The following is an 18,722-nucleotide window of genomic DNA, read 5'->3' on the forward strand; positions in this document are numbered from 1 at the left end:
TTGTAAATTGTGAATTCATTACCTCTGTAACTTGCTCAGCTATCAAAACTTTGAGGCCCAGTCCCTGGACCCATTATGTACCTCTGTAGTCTTTTGACACCGCCCACAGGATGGGTATGGGGTGCATAATAAACATATTAAACTAAAAAACTAACTTGTCATGATTGTGACTAGACCTACCTGGAGTTCATTACCTTTGTAAATTGTGAGTTCATTACCTTTGTAAATTGTGAATTCATTACCTCTGTAACTTGCTCAGCTATCAAAACTTTGAGGCCCAGTCCCTGGACCCATTATGTACCTCTGTAATCTTTTGACTACCGCCCACTGGATGGGTATGGGGTGCATAATAAACATATTAAACTAACTAACAGAGTGCGCATCTCACAACTCACAAGTTCCCACAACATATGTCAAGTGTACCATGGTTTGGTAGGCAACACACTCGCTTCACACACCGAGTGTCCATTGTTCAATCTGTTATAAAAATAATCTTTATTTCTACAAGTACTTGATACAACTTATACAGACCTGACACACTGTTTAGAAAGGCAGAGCATTTTGGATTACTAATAATGTATTTACCACTGAATATATCATTGTTTAGTTAATCTTAAGTTAATTTTAAGCCTGCCCATAATGCTCTGCATACAAGGGGCTTTGGCATGTTGCACTGTAATAACTTTGTACTTCACTGTATCATGTTCAAATTAATAAATAAATAAATAATGTTAATCATGCATCCAGGATGTGATCCACACCAGTCGACTAACACCCAGGTACCTATTTGCTGCTAGGTGAACAGGGACAGCAACTGTAAACACGTCGTATGTTTCCGCCCGTATACCTGGAGAGGGTTTCGGGGATCAACTCCCACGAGGCCTGGTCTGAGACCAGGCCTCGTGGTGGATCAGGGTCTGATCAGCCAAGCTGTTACTGCTGGTGGCACGTAAACCCACGTATGGCTGATCAGGTAGTGACTTGAGGTGTCTGTCCAGCACCTTCTTGAAGACAGACAGGGGTCTATTGGTAATCCCCCTTACGTATGCTGGGAGATAGTTGAACTTATTGTACTGTCTCGTGGCGCCCCTGCGTTTCATTGGGGGAATGTTGCATCTTCTGTCGAGTCTTTTACTTTCATAGGGAGTGATTTTCGTGTGCAAGTTCCTTTAGGATTTTCTACGTGTATATTATCATGCATCTTTCTCGCCTGCATTCCAGGGAATACAAATCAAGGGAATTCAACTGTCCCCAGTAATTTAGGTGCTTTGTCATACGTATGTGCGCCGTGAAAATTCTCTGTACATTCTCCAGGTCAGCAATATCGCCAGCCTTGAAGGGGGCAGTTAGTGTACAGCAGTATTCCAGCCTAGAGAGAACAAGCGATTTGAAGAGAATCATAATGGGCTTGGCGTTCCTAGTTTTGAAGGTTCTCATTAGTCATCCTATCATTTTCCTAGAAGATGAGGTAGATACATTGTTGTGGTCATTGAAGGTGAGATCCTCTGACATTATCACTCCCAGGTCCTTCACATTAGTTTTTCGCTCTATTGTATGGTTAGAATTTATTTTATACTTCTATAAAGTTTTAATTTCCTCATGCTTTCTATATCTGAGTAGTTAAAATTCGTCTTCCTTGAACTTCATATTGTTTTCTGCAGTCCATCTAAAGATTTGGTAGATGTCCACCTGGTGTCTTGCAGTAAGGTCAATGGAGGACACTGTCATGGCAATTCGGGTGTCATCCGCAACTGAAGACACAGAGCTATGGCTCTGTCAGTGTCAAATATGAGGATGAGGAACAGGATGGGAGAGAGTACTGTGCCTTGTGGAACAGAGCTTTTTACTGTATTATTATTATTATAATCAAGGGGGAAGCGCTAAACCCGGTAGCTGCCTCACACTTTACTTTTTGTGTTCTGTTTGTCAGGAAGTTATAGATCCATCTACCAACTTTTCCTGTTATTCCTTTATCACGCATTTTGTGCGCTATTACACCATGGTCACACTTGTCAAAGAATTTTTGCAAAGTCTGTGTATATTACATCTGCATTTTCTTTCTAAAGTTTCCAGGACCTTGTCATAGTGGTCCAGTAGCTGGGACAGGCATATGTGTGTGTGTGTGTGTGTGTGTGTATGTTACGTAGCAACTTTTGCTCCTCTGGCGTCATTGGTTACTCGTTCTGGGTTACTATAAAAAACAAATGCTTTAGGCCTGTTTATCATCAATAACACAAATACATTAAACATCATTATTTCCCCTCAAATCAAAACAAAATCATTAAGAATATAAAGGTGATATCATAATTATCAAAAATTTCATTAATAAACAAGAAATAATATAACTTAAAACATTTCAGATGAAAAAAAATTTTCAGACTTACATATCGTGAATAATATTATTTTTTAATATTTAATAATGAAGCATTATGATTGTTTCCTCAATACATTTTAAAATGTTAAAGGCCTAAGATAATCAGAATTTAGCGTTTACCTTATTTTTAGGCTTAATTTGTGTCTAGTATTTTTTTCAGACTGCAGTGAGAAAAGTTTTAACTTCGTAAGGAATTTGTCGCTGATCACAAGCGACAAATTCCCACGAAGAGCTGGACACTGTCCACGAGCCAGTAATTTGAGGCCCACTGGTGGAACTAACCAAACAATAAAGGATCATAAACATTTAATAAGTCTACAACAAATGAATAACTTTCATCATTCCTAAAACATTAAAAAACAGAGAGGCACAATACCGTAAGTGTAACAATACACACATATCCCGCACAGTGTGACCTGTACATGATCCAAGTTGGATCGAAATGTCGTCATAAGTTCCTCTCTCCTATGTCCGGGTTATTTGTGTAAGACACACATTAACATCTCTGGTTCATTAGTATTGTTCCTCATCATCTGTTAAGCTTGGATAGCGTATTGTACAACCTATCTCTCTTTTACGCTTATATTTGGCTACATTCTGAAGAAAGAAGTGTGTTAAGGTTTCCCTTAGACATATATATATTTAAGTCTGGGCTGTGAGAATCGTGAGAATGATGTACATAGCCTATGTTAGGTCCTTAATTGATTATGCTGCTCCCATGTTGATATTAGCTAGAGAAAGTTCTCTCCGACCCTTGGAGTTAATGCAAAATGAAGCTCTCAGGATTATTCTTGGCTGTCCCAGATCTACAAAAGTTCTTAACATGAGGAAGGAGCTTGGTATTTCTAGTATCAGTGATAGGATTGTTGAAATTAACACTGTACTCGGTATTAGAAAGTTGAGAAACGAACCAGACACTGTCACAGTGAATCTTACCAAGTGTCTAGAGGTAAATACACACAGATCTAAATGGATTGTGAAAACGTGCAATTGCATTAAGTTTTATAACCTGCATGAACTGTATCACTGTAGGCAACAAGAGCATTTCACCCCTCCATGGAAGATGTGTTCATTTAATATCACATACCTACAAGTCCCTCCCAAGAAGCTCATTGCTAGTAATCCCTTCCTTAAATCTCTTGTTAGAGCAACTGCTCAAGAAGAAATTTCTCACCTAGCTGGTAGTAACAAGTTATCACAAGTTATATACACTGATGGATCTAAACAGGAGTCTTCTGGCAGGGCTGCATCTGCTCTTGTTGCCACCTCCCTAGTTAAGAACGATAATAAATTTGTTGAGTTAGGCATAAGAATTAACAACTGGGCGTCTACACTGCAAACTGAATTGTTTGCAATCCTAATGGCGCTAAAGCTAACCTATGACACTGAGCTTGACTCTATCATCATTACTGATTCTATGTCATCATTGAAGGCTCTTGGCTCATATAATGACTCCAACAACATGCTCATTGGGGAAGCCAGGTATAGATACTCAAAAATTAGGGACAAAGGAATTAATGTACAATTGCTATGGATCCCATCACACATTGGATTACTCCTTCATGATAAAGTTGATATGTTAGCCAAGAAGAGTATCGAGAAGGAGAATGTAGAATATAACTTTGGTATAACTGTGTCTAGCATTAGGAATAATATTAGGAGAGAAATAATGAAAATGATTGTTATAGGAATGCAGTTAGAAGCCTGAGTAGATCTATAACCCACTATGATAACATGAACGTAGATAAGTATGTTTATGGAGCAACTTGCAATGTGAACAGACTGACTGATGTTGTAGTGGCCAGGCTTAGGCTTGGTTACAAGTACTTCTGGCAGTTTGGGAGACACACAGATGATGATCAAACTAAATGTAAATTATGTGATCAGGCATATGGTCACTCACTTGAACACTATGTGCTTAATTGTCCACTTATTGAGGAATACAGAGACAGACAGTATAATAACCTATGTGACATGTCAAGATATCTTATTAATGAAAATAAGATACCAGATATACTAAGCAAATTTCCTAAATTTGCTTGTAACAGATAAGTGAACTATAGATATGTAGATATAAATCCATATGTATTCCTGTTAACCCTTTGGGGCCTAGTTCCTAGGCCTTTTGTGTATCCATATGCTCTCGCGCTACCGTCCACAGGATGGATATGGGGTGCACAATAAACTAGCCACTTCGGTGGCAAAATCTAATCTAAAAAAAGACAGTCCAGGTATTTCCTGTCAAAGATCTTCGTCAAAATATGACAGGAACTAGAGAAAGGATTACAATATAATACATCTTAAGATTACATATTGTTAAACTGTACAGGTTAACATTACATATTGTTAAACTGTATTTTTATAACACAGAAGAAAATATATTGGCCCTCACCCCATTATGCACTCCATTAACCACCGCTTCTCTGGTCACCAGATGATTAATATATTTATTAATCACACTATACCCATGGTGTAGGTGGTAGTCAAAAGACTACAGAGGCACATAATGGGTCCAGGAACTGAGCCACAAAGTTCTTATAGCTAAACAAATTAGTGGTAATAAACAATTTACATGTTTATAACTGGTTACAATCGTAATGAGTTATTTATGCAGATGTTAATTCACAAAAATATTGTCTTATATTTTAAGAAGGTGGAAAACATTGAACTTAAGGTGAAGGACTCATACAGGATCCAGGAGAGACAGGAAGAGATAAAAGCAATCAGTGAAATTGAAAGAAATTTGAAATATTTCTTTTCATATGCCAAAAAAAAGGGCAAAAACCACATCTGGTATCGGGCTCCTGCTCAGAAAAGATGGAACTTACACAGATAACAACAAAGAAATGAATGAGATACTGAAATCTCAATACGACTCTGTGTTTAGCGACCCATTAATCAGTCTAAAGGTCAACAATCCAATTTTTTCATGAATGAGCTCAAAACCCTGTCAATGTGCGCCAAATTTCTGACATAACCTTAGCTTCACTAGACTTTGAGAAAGCCATTGACAACATGCCCATGCACTCAACCCCAGGCTCAGACTCGTGGAATTCTGTGGTCATTGAGAACTGCAAGAAACCCCTTTTGCGGCCCTAATTGTGCTTTGGAGGAGCATAGATACAGGTGAAATTCCACAGTCATTAAAAACAATGGCATAGATCCACTCCATAAAGATGGAAGCAAAGCATTAGCTAAGAACAACAGACCAATAGTTCTAGTGTCCAACATCAAAAAAATCTTTAAAAGAGTTCTAAGAAGAATTGTAAACCACTTCGATTCCTAACAACTGCACAATCCAGGGCAACATGGGTTCAGAGCAGGTCACTCCTGCCTCTCTCAACAACTGGACCAATATGAAATGGTCTTGGATGCACTGGAAAACAAACAGAATGCAGATGTAGTATACACAGATTTTGCAAAAGCCTTTGACAAGTGCGACCATGGTGTAATAGCGCACAAAATGCGTGCTAAAGGGATAACTGGCAAAGTAGGCAGATAGATCATCAACTTTCTAACCAATCGAACACAAAGAGTAGAGGTAATCAGAGCCTTAGTAAAAAGCTCTGTTCTACAAGGCACAGTACTTGCGACAATCCTGTTCCTCATCCTCATATCAAACATCATTCTTTGCAGACGATACTAGGATCTGAATGAGCGTGTCGTCCACTGAGGACAGTAAATATCCAAGAAGATATAAACCAAGTTTTCCAATGGGTAACAAAGAACATCATGAAGTTTATTGAAGACAAATTCCAACTACTCCATTATGGAAAACTGGAGGAAATAATAACTAGAACTGAGTATACTACAAACTCTAATCACACAACAGAGTGGAAAAGTAATGTGAGGGACCTGGGAGTGGTAATGTCTGAGGATCTCACCTTTAAGGATCACAACAGTGCCACTCTTACATCCACGAAGAAAATGATAGGATGGATAATGAGAACGTTCAAAACAAGAGATGCCAAGCTACTGATGATCCCTTTTAAATCACTTGTTCTCCTTAGGCTGGAATACTGCTGTACATTAACAGCCCCATTCAAGGCAGGTGAACTTGTAGATCTAGAAAATGTACAGAGAACATTTACTGCACATATAAGTTCTGTCAAATATCTTAACTACTGGAAACGCCTGGAAGAACCTGACTTGTACTCAGTGGAGTGCAGGCGAGAGATACATCAAAATCTACACCTGGAAAATCCTAGAGGGACTGGTCCCTAATCTGCACACAGAAATCACTCTCTCGAAAGCAAAAGACTTGGCAGGTGGTGTAACATACCCCCAATAAAAAGTAAAGGGGGGGGCATTAGTACACAAAGAGAAAACACAGTAAGTGTCCGGGGCCCAAGACTGTTCAACAGCTCCCACCAGCCATAACGGGAATTACCAATAGGCCCTCAAGAGGGAGCTGGACAGATACCTAAAGTCAGTGCCGGATCAGCCGGGTTGTGGTTAGTACGTTGAACTACGTGCGGCCAGCAGTAACAACTTAGTTGATCAGGCCCTGGTCCACCAGGAGGCCTAGTCATGGACCAGGCCGCGGGGGCGTTGATCCCGGGAATACCCTCCAGGTAGGTACCACCGTGGATAAAATACTTTAACATTTCTGAGTTAATTGTCTCTGAATTCATTATTATCGAATTCCAGCACATAATGATGCAAGAAATGCCCATTCAAAGTTTACATTTAATTTGGTCTACATCAGCTGATGATGCTGATGTAACCTTCCAGAGATACTTTTAACCCAGCCGGAGCCGGGAGGTAGTGACATCACGAGTATCAAGAATCACACATGGACAAGGTCAGCCTTAAATACTACAGCAAGGTAAATTTCCCATCTATGCATGGAGGTACTAGTTTAAACATTGATTATTATTATACTAATCACTAACCCATAAGAATCAATTAAATACTAACTCTTTGCTGTTCAAGAGAAATAATTTCACACATACAGTGTATAACCCCTATGAGTAACTAATACAATAAAGGACTTCATAATAGATCAGGTTATTTTGCTTTTACCGGTAACTATTACGAGCAGTGAACAGTTCTGCAGCTACAGTGTTGTCACTGCGAAGCCGATGATTTCTACCACCAATGGGCTTACCACATTCAGGGCATTTGCTCTCAACCACAGCTCGTCCACAATTAGCTATGCAGTAATAATGACCTTTGGGACATTTGTACCAATGGCCCTGTTTCAGTCCCATAGCATTAATTATCTCCATTCTCTCAGCATCAGTAATTCCAAGTTGACCAAGGTATTTCTCGCTTTCTTTTAAGAGTTCTCTCACTTCTCTTTCTTTCTCGTCGTTAAACTTAACTGTTGGACTGAAGATCTTTGTAATCCTTCTGTGTATACTCATTAAAATATGTTCATCATTCTGAATTAATTTTTCTGATAGGTTCCAGTAGGCTGGTAGAATTGCCAGACGTTGAAGTTCACCAGTAATTTCTTCCATCATTTGTGTGGTGATGCGGAGTTTCTGCTCCATGACTCGACTCACTACAAAGTGAACTTTTTCTGCAAGTTTCCTTGTGTACTGTGGAGCTTGTGTGAGTACTGAGTTTGCTCTGTGTATAATACTACCTTGAAACTGAACGAGGTTCAGTTCAGCATCACTAAGATGTCTGTAAGTTTGTTCAACGATTGATTCTAACCTCCTCAGTTTTGTGGTTAAATCCGGATTCAATGAAGAATCTGCAAAAAAACAAAACAAAAAATAATAATAATAAAGTAAAAAAGCGAATGTTAAAATAAACAATACATAGCTTTAAAGTCTTTGTTATTATAATCAAAACTAAGCGCTAAACCCACACGGGTCATACAACGCTGGCATTTCTTTGGAAGATCGATAAACCACTGCAATTTAAACTCATTCCACACCCTAACACCTGCTACCTCCTACTATTTTACTTTACTAAAGTGTTCTTACCATTTTACCTGGAGGACTGGTGGCAAAAACTCTCGCTTCACACGGCGAGGGTCCGGGTTCGATTCCCGGTGAGGGTTGAAACATTGGACGTGTTTCCTTACACCGGTTGTCTATGTTCACTCATCAGTAAAATGGGTACCTGGGTGTTAGTGGACTGGTGTGGGTCACATTCTGGGTGTTAGTGGACTGGTGTGGGTCACATCCTGGGTGTTAGTGGACTGGTGTGGGTCACATCCTGGGTGTTAGTGGACTGGTGTGGGTCACATCCTGGGTGTTAGTGGACTGGTGTGGGTCACATCCTGGGTGTTAGTGGACTGGTGTGGGTCACATCCTGGGTGTTAGTGGACTGGTGTGGGTCACATCCTGGGACACTGACCTAATTTACCCGAAATGCTCTGCATAACAAGTGGCTTTAGTAAGTTTATTCAAGTATACACAAATACAGCTACATAGATTATCATACATAGCAACATATACAATACAATATACTTTATTTGCACATGATACATAGATGCACGAAGAAATACACTGGTTAAGTGTAACATGCCGAAAGTCCCTTGTATACAGAGCATTATGGTCAGCTTAAAATTAACTTAAGATTAACTAAGCAATGATATATTCAGTGGTAAAAATTACAGTAAACAAATTACAATATGAAGTACAAATGAGTATTTTAAACAATGAAATTTGAACATTTCAATTAAGAGGCATTATAATTGTACAAATTTATAGCAGAACATTGTATAACAAAATGATCAATATACTATATCAGTATACTATTTGTAGTGGAGAAACAGGTCATATGGTCATTATGAGTTACTGGGCACTCAAGAGAATGAATTATTCTATTAGGTAATGTAATTTATAAACATAGTTTGATAGGGTCACAGGTTATACATTTATGAAATGCAGTTATTCAATATTTATTTAGTTGTGGGTGAGTAAATGATTTATATGAAGAGACTTGAATTGATAGACAGTTTCTTTTGTATTCACAGGTAATGAATTCCAGATCTTTGAGCCTTTAATGTTCATTGAGTTTTTACATAGTGTGAGATGGACTCGAGGAACATCAAAGAGTGATCTGTGCCTTGTGTTATGGTCATGTGTTCTGTTGAGGTTGGCAAGGAGACATTTGAGGGGAGGGTTTACATCAGAGTTAAGTGTTCTATGTATGTAGTAGGTACAGTAATAAGTATGGATGTTTTGAATGGTGAGTAGGTTTAGAATTTTGAATATTGGTGGAGTGTGCTGCCTGTAGTGGAAATTTGTTATCATTTTGGCTGCAGCCTTTTGTTGGGTAATTAATGGTCTGAGATGGTTTATTGTTGTTGAGCCCCATGCACAAATTCCATAGGTGAGATAGAGGTAAATAAGTGAGTGATATAGGGCCAGGAGGGCTGACTGTGGAACATAGTACCGTATCTTCGATAGTATGCCTACGGTCTTGGAAACTTTCTTGGAAATTTGTTGTATATGTGTATGAAATTTGAGTATTATCAAGGTGGATTCCTAAGAATTTTCCCTCTGTTAGCTTTGTGATAGGTGATCCGTTTATCATTATGTTAAGAGGTACATCTGTAGCTCTGTTACCAAACTGAATGAAGTAGGTTTTGTCAATGTTTAGAGTAAGTTTGTTAGTCCTCATCCAGGTAGATATTTTCTGTAATTCGGCATTTACAGTATTGGCTAGAGTGACTGGGCTCGGGTGAGAGTAGACGTATGTAGTGTCATCTGCAAATAGTGTGGGTTTGAGTAGTTGCAATGCATTTGGTAGGTCATTTATGTATAGGAGAAAGAGAAGAGGGCCAAGGACACTTCCCTGTGGGACACCAACTGTAATTGGTTGCGCAGAAGAGTTTGCCCCATTTGCGTACACATATTGGCTTCTGTTGCTGAGGTATGACTTGAGGTAGTTGAGGGAGTGCCCTCTTATACCATAGTGTGACAATTTTACGTGGAGCAAGTCATGGTCAACTGTATCGAAAGCTTTACGTAAGTCAATGAAGATCTAGGTAAGACACATATGCAATAGTTAGGTATCTTTATTATGAAACGTTTCGCCTACACAGTAGGCTTCTTCAGTCAAGTACAGAAAAGTTGATAGAAGCAGAAGATACTTGAAGACGATGTAATCAGTCCATCACCCTTAAAGTTTTGAGGTGGTCAGTCCCTCAGTCTGGAGAAGAGCATTGTTCCATAGTATGAAACAATATGGAGAAGAAGTGACAGGATGGAGCTTTTTATAGCGCCAAGAGGTGAGACGTAGGCCACTAGGAGAGGTAAGAACTCAGATGTTGAGAGGTCAGGTCCCTCTCAAATCCAGCCCCTCTCACTAGTGGAAGTTGTCGAAGTTGATTGCAGGTCTGTACCAAGATACCCTTGTGTTGCAGTGTCTGACAGATTGAACATTAAAATGGTACAAAATACCGACAGGTTGTTAGGTAAGACACATATGCAACAGTTAGGTATCTTTATTATGAAACGTTTCGCCTACACAGTAGGCTTCTTCAGTCAAGTACAGAAAAGTTGATAGAAGCAGAAGATACTTGAAGACGATGTAATCAGTCCATCACCCTTAAAGTTTTGAGGTGGTCAGTCCCTCAGTCTGGAGAAGAGCATTGTTCCATAGTATGAAACAATATGGAGAAGAAGTGACAGGATGGAGCTTTTTATAGTGCCAAGAGGTGAGACGTAGGCCACTAGGAGAGGTAAGAACTCAGATGTTGAGAGGTCAGGTCCCTCTCAAATCCAGCCCCTCTCACTAGTGGAAGTTGTCGAAGTTGATTGCAGGTCTGTACCAAGATACCCTTGTGTTGCAGTGTCTGACAGATTGAACATTAAAATGGTATAAAATACCGACAGGTTGTTAGGTAAGACACATATGCAACAGTTAGGTATCTTTATTATGAAACGTTTCGCCTACACAGTAGGCTTCTTCAGTCAAGTACAGAAAAGTTGATAGAAGCAGAAGATACTTGAAGACGATGTAATCAGTCCATCACCCTTAAAGTTTTGAGGTGATCAGTCCCTCAGTCTGGAGAAGAGCATTGTTCCATAGTATGAAACAATATGGAGAAGAAGTGACAGGATGGAGCTTTTTATAGCGCCAAGAGGTGAGACGTAGGCCACTAGGAGAGGTAAGAACTCAGATGTTGAGAGGTCAGGTCCCTCTCAAATCCAGCCCCTCTCACTAGTGGAAGTTGTCGAAGTTGATTGCAGGTCTGTACCAAGATACCCTTGTGTTGCAGTGTCTGACAGATTGAACATTAAAATGGTATAAAATACCGACAGGTTGTTAGGTAAGACACATATGCAACAGTTAGGTATCTTTATTATGAAACGTTTCGCCTACACAGTAGGCTTCTTCAGTCAAGTACAGAAAAGTTGATAGAAGCAGAAGATACTTGAAGACGATGTAATCAGTCCATCACCCTTAAAGTTTTGAGGTGGTCAGTCCCTCAGTCTGGAGAAGAGCATTGTTCCATAGTATGAAACAATATGGAGAAGAAGTGACAGGATGGAGCTTTTTATAGCGCCAAGAGGTGAGACGTAGGCCACTAGGAGAGGTAAGAACTCAGATGTTGAGAGGTCAGGTCCCTCTCAAATCCAGCCCCTCTCACTAGTGGAAGTTGTCGAAGTTGATTGCAGGTCTGTACCAAGATACCCTTGTGTTGCAGTGTCTGACAGATTGAACATTAAAATGGTATAAAATACCGACAGGTTGTTAGGTAAGACACATATGCAACAGTTAGGTATCTTTATTATGAAACGTTTCGCCTACACAGTAGGCTTCTTCAGTCAAGTACAGAAAAGTTGATAGAAGCAGAAGATACTTGAAGACGATGTAATCAGTCCATCACCCTTAAAGTTTTGAGGTGGTCAGTCCCTCAGTCTGGAGAAGAGCATTGTTCCATAGTATGAAACAATATGGAGAAGAAGTGACAGGATGGAGCTTTTTATAGCGCCAAGAGGTGAGACGTAGGCCACTAGGAGAGGTAAGAACTCAGATGTTGAGAGGTCAGGTCCCTCTCAAATCCAGCCCCTCTCACTAGTGGAAGTTGTCGAAGTTGATTGCAGGTCTGTACCAAGATACCCTTGTGTTGCAGTGTCTGACAGATTGAACATTAAAATGGTATAAAATACCGACAGGTTGTTAGGTAAGACACATATGCAACAGTTAGGTATCTTTATTATGAAACGTTTCGCCTACACAGTAGGCTTCTTCAGTCAAGTACAGAAAAGTTGATAGAAGCAGAAGATACTTGAAGACGATGTAATCAGTCCATCACCCTTAAAGTTTTGAGGTGGTCAGTCCCTCAGTCTGGAGAAGAGCATTGTTCCATAGTATGAAACAATATGGAGAAGAAGTGACAGGATGGAGCTTTTTATAGCGCCAAGAGGTGAGACGTAGGCCACTAGGAGAGGTAAGAACTCAGATGTTGAGAGGTCAGGTCCCTCTCAAATCCAGCCCCTCTCACTAGTGGAAGTTGTCGAAGTTGATTGCAGGTCTGTACCAAGATACCCTTGTGTTGCAGTGTCTGACAGATTGAACATTAAAATGGTATAAAATACCGACAGGTTGTTAGGTAAGACACATATGCAACAGTTAGGTATCTTTATTATGAAACGTTTCGCCTACACAGTAGGCTTCTTCAGTCAAGTACAGAAAAGTTGATAGAAGCAGAAGATACTTGAAGACGATGTAATCAGTCCATCACCCTTAAAGTTTTGAGGTGGTCAGTCCCTCAGTCTGGAGAAGAGCATTGTTCCATAGTATGAAACAATATGGAGAAGAAGTGACAGGATGGAGCTTTTTATAGCGCCAAGAGGTGAGACGTAGGCCACTAGGAGAGGTAAGAACTCAGATGTTGAGAGGTCAGGTCCCTCTCAAATCCAGCCCCTCTCACTAGTGGAAGTTGTCGAAGTTGATTGCAGGTCTGTACCAAGATACCCTTGTGTTGCAGTGTCTGACAGATTGAACATTAAAATGGTATAAAATACCGACAGGTTGTTAGGTAAGACACATATGCAACAGTTAGGTATCTTTATTATGAAACGTTTCACCTACACAGTAGGCTTCTTCAGTCAAGTACAGAAAAGTTGATAGAAGCAGAAGATACTTGAAGACGATGTAATCAGTCCATCACCCTTAAAGTTTTGAGGTGGTCAGTCCCTCAGTCTGGAGAAGAGCATTGTTCCATAGTATGAAACAATATGGAGAAGAAGTGACAGGATGGAGCTTTTTATAGCGCCAAGAGGTGAGACGTAGGCCACTAGGAGAGGTAAGAACTCAGATGTTGAGAGGTCAGGTCCCTCTCAAATCCAGCCCCTCTCACTAGTGGAAGTTGTCGAAGTTGATTGCAGGTCTGTACCAAGATACCCTTGTGTTGCAGTGTCTGACAGATTGAACATTAAAATGGTATAAAATACCGACAGGTTGTTAGGTAAGACACATATGCAACAGTTAGGTATCTTTATTATGAAACGTTTCGCCTACACAGTAGGCTTCTTCAGTCAAGTACAGAAAAGTTGATAGAAGCAGAAGATACTTGAAGACGATGTAATCAGTCCATCACCCTTAAAGTTTTGAGGTGGTCAGTCCCTCAGTCTGGAGAAGAGCATTGTTCCATAGTATGAAACAATATGGAGAAGAAGTGACAGGATGGAGCTTTTTATAGCGCCAAGAGGTGAGACGTAGGCCACTAGGAGAGGTAAGAACTCAGATGTTGAGAGGTCAGGTCCCTCTCAAATCCAGCCCCTCTCACTAGTGGAAGTTGTCGAAGTTGATTGCAGGTCTGTACCAAGATACCCTTGTGTTGCAGTGTCTGACAGATTGAACATTAAAATGGTATAAAATACCGACAGGTTGTTAGGTAAGACACATATGCAACAGTTAGGTATCTTTATTATGAAACGTTTCGCCTACACAGTAGGCTTCTTCAGTCAAGTACAGAAAAGTTGATAGAAGCAGAAGATACTTGAAGACGATGTAATCAGTCCATCACCCTTAAAGTTTTGAGGTGGTCAGTCCCTCAGTCTGGAGAAGAGCATTGTTCCATAGTATGAAACAATATGGAGAAGAAGTGACAGGATGGAGCTTTTTATAGCGCCAAGAGGTGAGACGTAGGCCACTAGGAGAGGTAAGAACTCAGATGTTGAGAGGTCAGGTCCCTCTCAAATCCAGCCCCTCTCACTAGTGGAAGTTGTCGAAGTTGATTGCAGGTCTGTACCAAGATACCCTTGTGTTGCAGTGTCTGACAGATTGAACATTAAAATGGTATAAAATACCGTTGCCTCAAGCAGGGCTGATGGACTGGTACATCAAAATGGCTCAGCTGTCAACTGCTGCTTCTGTCAACTACCTTGTGACACAACTGTGTGTGGCAGTTTGTAAGATACAACATTTGCATGTGTCTTACTAACTGCTACAATCGTATTTTATGCCATTTTGTCAATCTGTCAGAACACTGCAATTATCAGCAGTACCCAGACACAATCAACGACAACTCCACTGTGATGGCTGGTTGGGGACTGACCTTCCAGCATCTGAGTTCTGCTCTCGCTGACCAACCTCGTCTTTCACCTCTTGGCATATAAGCTCGTTCTCTCTTCATCTCCCGCTGTTATTTCATGCTGTCAGGTAATGTAGCTACTCGAACTGAGAACTTGACACCACCTCCAGAGCTTTCAAAGAGTGATGAGCTGTTACGTAATCTTCAGCTATCTTCTGCTTCTATCCAACTTTCTGTATGACTGAAGCCTGCGTGTGTGAGCAAACATTCAATGACGGTGTTTCCTGACAGGGTTCTTAGACACATGATTAACCGCCACTAGACCTTTTGATCAACTGACCGAGACCTTCTAGTTTATCCGTCCACTTCAAAATTTAAGGTTAAGTGTAATGCCATTATCGCACCACTATGATGAATGAGACTTTTTAAGACAGTACAGGTTCGAATTTCGCCAATATTATGTTACCAGACTCTAGTGCAATTGCAAGTACCATTTCAAATTGTATTTTTATATTATAAGTTTATATTATAATTCCTACCATCTGCCCATTTAACTTTGCTTACCATTACTTAATTTTAGTCCCTTATATGTTTTCTCCTTTATTTTAGCTTTATATAACTATCCTAGTTTATATATTCACAATTGTTAAAATAATCAAGGTGCTATTCTTAGGTGCTAAAGTAGAATAAGTTCACAATTTTGCCATTATATTCCAAAGCTCATTTTTTTGATTACCACTTTATTGGTCACCACAACCTATATTAGTCCCTTTTATATTATAATTTTATACTATAATTCTAACTTTAAAAAATTACCTTTATAGTACTACCTACTATCATATTCCCAAGCTCCACTATTTGATCATCACGTTATTTGTATTAGTCCCTTAGCTCATTATTTTACATTTGTTAAATAATCCAGGTGCTATTTTTAGCTTAAGACTATTTACTTTGTTTTATACTTAATTCAAACTATAGATTCACTACAAATCTTATGATTACAAGCATTGATCCTGATACCAACCTCTTATTTAATGACTTAAATGAATCAAACAGTAACTGTAATTACTACACTGCAGAACAATCAAAGGCACTTCTCAGTGCCAACAACAACATAACTATCTTTAACTACAATATCAGATCTTTAAGCAAGCATTACGATGACCTCATAGCATTACTAAATTCCTTACATGCCAATATGTCCATCATTACACTAACTGAAACCTGGCTAAAGCCTGATAGTACAGATGTCTATGCCATTCCTGGTTACACAGCCATACACAACTGTAGGCCAGATCAACAAGGGGGTGGCACAGCCATATACTACTCAGACCAACTAGAATGTATCACTAATACTTGCACAAGGGATGAACATGGGGAATATATAATAGCTAAATTCAAATCAAAGTACCTACAAAAACCTCTCACATTGATAAACATCTACAGAGTTCCACAGTCAAACATTAGCCAATTTAGTCAAAATCTAGGAAGTATGATAACTGATGCACGCATGAACAAAGATCACTTACTACTCTCAGGTGACTTCAATATAAATCTCCTGCAAGACCAGGACCCACACGTTACTGAATTCACAAACACAATGAGTAACTGTATGTTACTACCAACAGTAACAAAACCTACAAGAGTTACAGAGACTAGTGTTTCCCTACTTGACCACATCTGGACCAACACCATATCCCCTTTAAAATCAGGCATAATTACAGATAATACCACAGACCACTACCCTACTTTCCTCATAACAACTCTTGGTAAACTACCCCAAGACACTACTAAAGTCACCTTCAGACTTCACAATGAGGCAGCCATTAATAACTTCACAACAGCAATAGCAAACATTGATTGGCACACTGAGCTAGAAACCTATACAGATATTGACGAATGTATTAATAATTTTCTAAAAAAAACCCAATACCTCTATAACAAGCACTGCCCTAAAAAAACTAAACAGATGACAGCAAAGAGACTGAACAGTCCCTGGCTAACACCCAGCATTCTCAAATCCATAAATACAAAACACCAATATGAAAAACAGTACAGAATGGGTCACATAACCAGAGACCAAACAAAACGTTACTCGTCAATCCTAACCAGCCTGATAAGAAGGGCAAAAAAATTGTATTATGAGAACAGATTATCCAACTTACGAGGTGATATAAAAAAGACCTGGAAAACCCTATCAGAAATTCTGGGAACAAAAAAGATATCACGAAATAGCGAAATAAAATTAGCAAAAACAGATGAACCCCAACTCCCACCAACAGAAACAGCAAACAGACTCAATGATTTCTTCTCCACTATAGGACAAAACCTTGCCAATAAAATCCCAAGCTCAGATACCCCACCAAATGACTACCTCACCGGCAACTACCCGAACACACTGTTCCTAGCTCCGACTAACCCATACGAAGTCTCCCTTATTATCAACGCACTAAAAAACAAGGCAGGAGATTTAAATACCTTACCACCCCTTATATACAAAAAAGTGTCACAAATGCTATCACCAATCATTGCAACACTCTTTAACAAATCCATTGAATCCTCCACCTTCCCTACAGTACTCAAAATAGCAAGGGTCACCCCGATCCACAAAGGAGGAGACCAAACAGAGTTGAATAACTATAGGCCAATATCCAACTTACACCCTCTCTCAAAAATCTTCGAAAAATTAATTCATAAACGAATCTACTCGTACCTTATCTCCCAAAACATACTCAACCCCTGCCAATTTGGATTCAGGCCTAATAAAAATACTAATGATGCTATTATACACATGCTAGAACATATATACACTGCAATAGAGAAAAAAGAAGTCCCACTGGGGATCTTCATTGACTTACGTAAAGCTTTTGATACAGTTGACCATGACTTGCTCCACGTAAAATTGTCACACTATGGTATAAGAGGGCACTCCCTCAACTACCTCAAGTCTTACCTCAGCAACAGAAGCCAATATGTGTACGCAAATGGGGCAAACTCTTCTGCACAACCAATTACAGTTGGTGTCCCACAGGGAAGTGTCCTTGGCCCTCTTCTCTTTCTCCTATACATAAATGACCTTCCAAATGCTTCGCAATTACTCAAACCCACACTATTTGCAGATGACACTACATACGTCTTCTCTCACCCGAGCCCAGTCACGCTAGCCAATACTGTAAATACCGAATTACAGAAAATATCTACCTGGATGAGGACTAACAAACTTACACTAAACATTGACAAAACCTACTTCATTCAGTTTGGTAACAGAGCTACAGATGTCCCTCTTAACATAATGATAAATGGATCACCTATCACAAAACTAACAGAGGGAAAATTCTTAGGAATCCACCTTGATAATAGACTCAAATTTCATACACATATACATCAAATTTCTAAGAAAATTTCCAAGACTGTAGGCATACTATCGAAGATACGGTACTATGTTCCACAGTCAGCCCTCCTGGCCCTATATCACTCTCTTATTTACCCCTATCTCACCTATGGAATTTGTGCATGGGGCTCAACAACAATTAACCATCTCAGACCACTAATTACCCAACAAAAGGCTGCAGTTAGAATGATAACAAATTCTCACTACAGGCAGCACACTCCACCAATATTCAATACACTAAACCTACTCACCATACAAAACATCCATACTTATTACTGCACCTATTACATACATAGAACACTTAACTCTGATATTAACCCTCCCCTCAAACATCTCCTTGCCAACCTCAACAGAACACATGACCATAACACAAGGCACAGATCACTCTTTGATGTTCCTCGTGTCCATCTCACACTATGCAAAAACTCAATGCACATAAAAGGCCCTAAAATCTGGAATTCATTACCTGTAAATATAAAAGAAACACAACCTGTTTATAAATT

The 18,722-nt window shown here is 39.6% G+C and overlaps 1 protein-coding gene across 1 annotated transcript in view; it reads right to left on the reverse strand.

Annotated features, from left to right (window-relative positions):
- Positions 1-7,049: 7,049 nt before the first annotated feature.
- The window catches only part of LOC128698633 (NFX1-type zinc finger-containing protein 1-like), a 52,583-nt gene continuing 40,910 nt past the window's right edge, over positions 7,050-18,722 (reverse strand). Inside the window, exon 4 of the mRNA XM_070103997.1 lies at positions 7,050-8,078. Coding sequence (XP_069960098.1) covers positions 7,396-8,078 — 683 coding nt within the window. The 3' untranslated portion in view covers positions 7,050-7,395. The remainder of the gene's footprint in view (positions 8,079-18,722) is intronic.

This window comes from Cherax quadricarinatus, chromosome 88 (assembly GCF_038502225.1).
Source record: "Cherax quadricarinatus isolate ZL_2023a chromosome 88, ASM3850222v1, whole genome shotgun sequence".
Lineage (NCBI taxonomy): Eukaryota > Metazoa > Arthropoda > Malacostraca > Decapoda > Parastacidae > Cherax > Cherax quadricarinatus.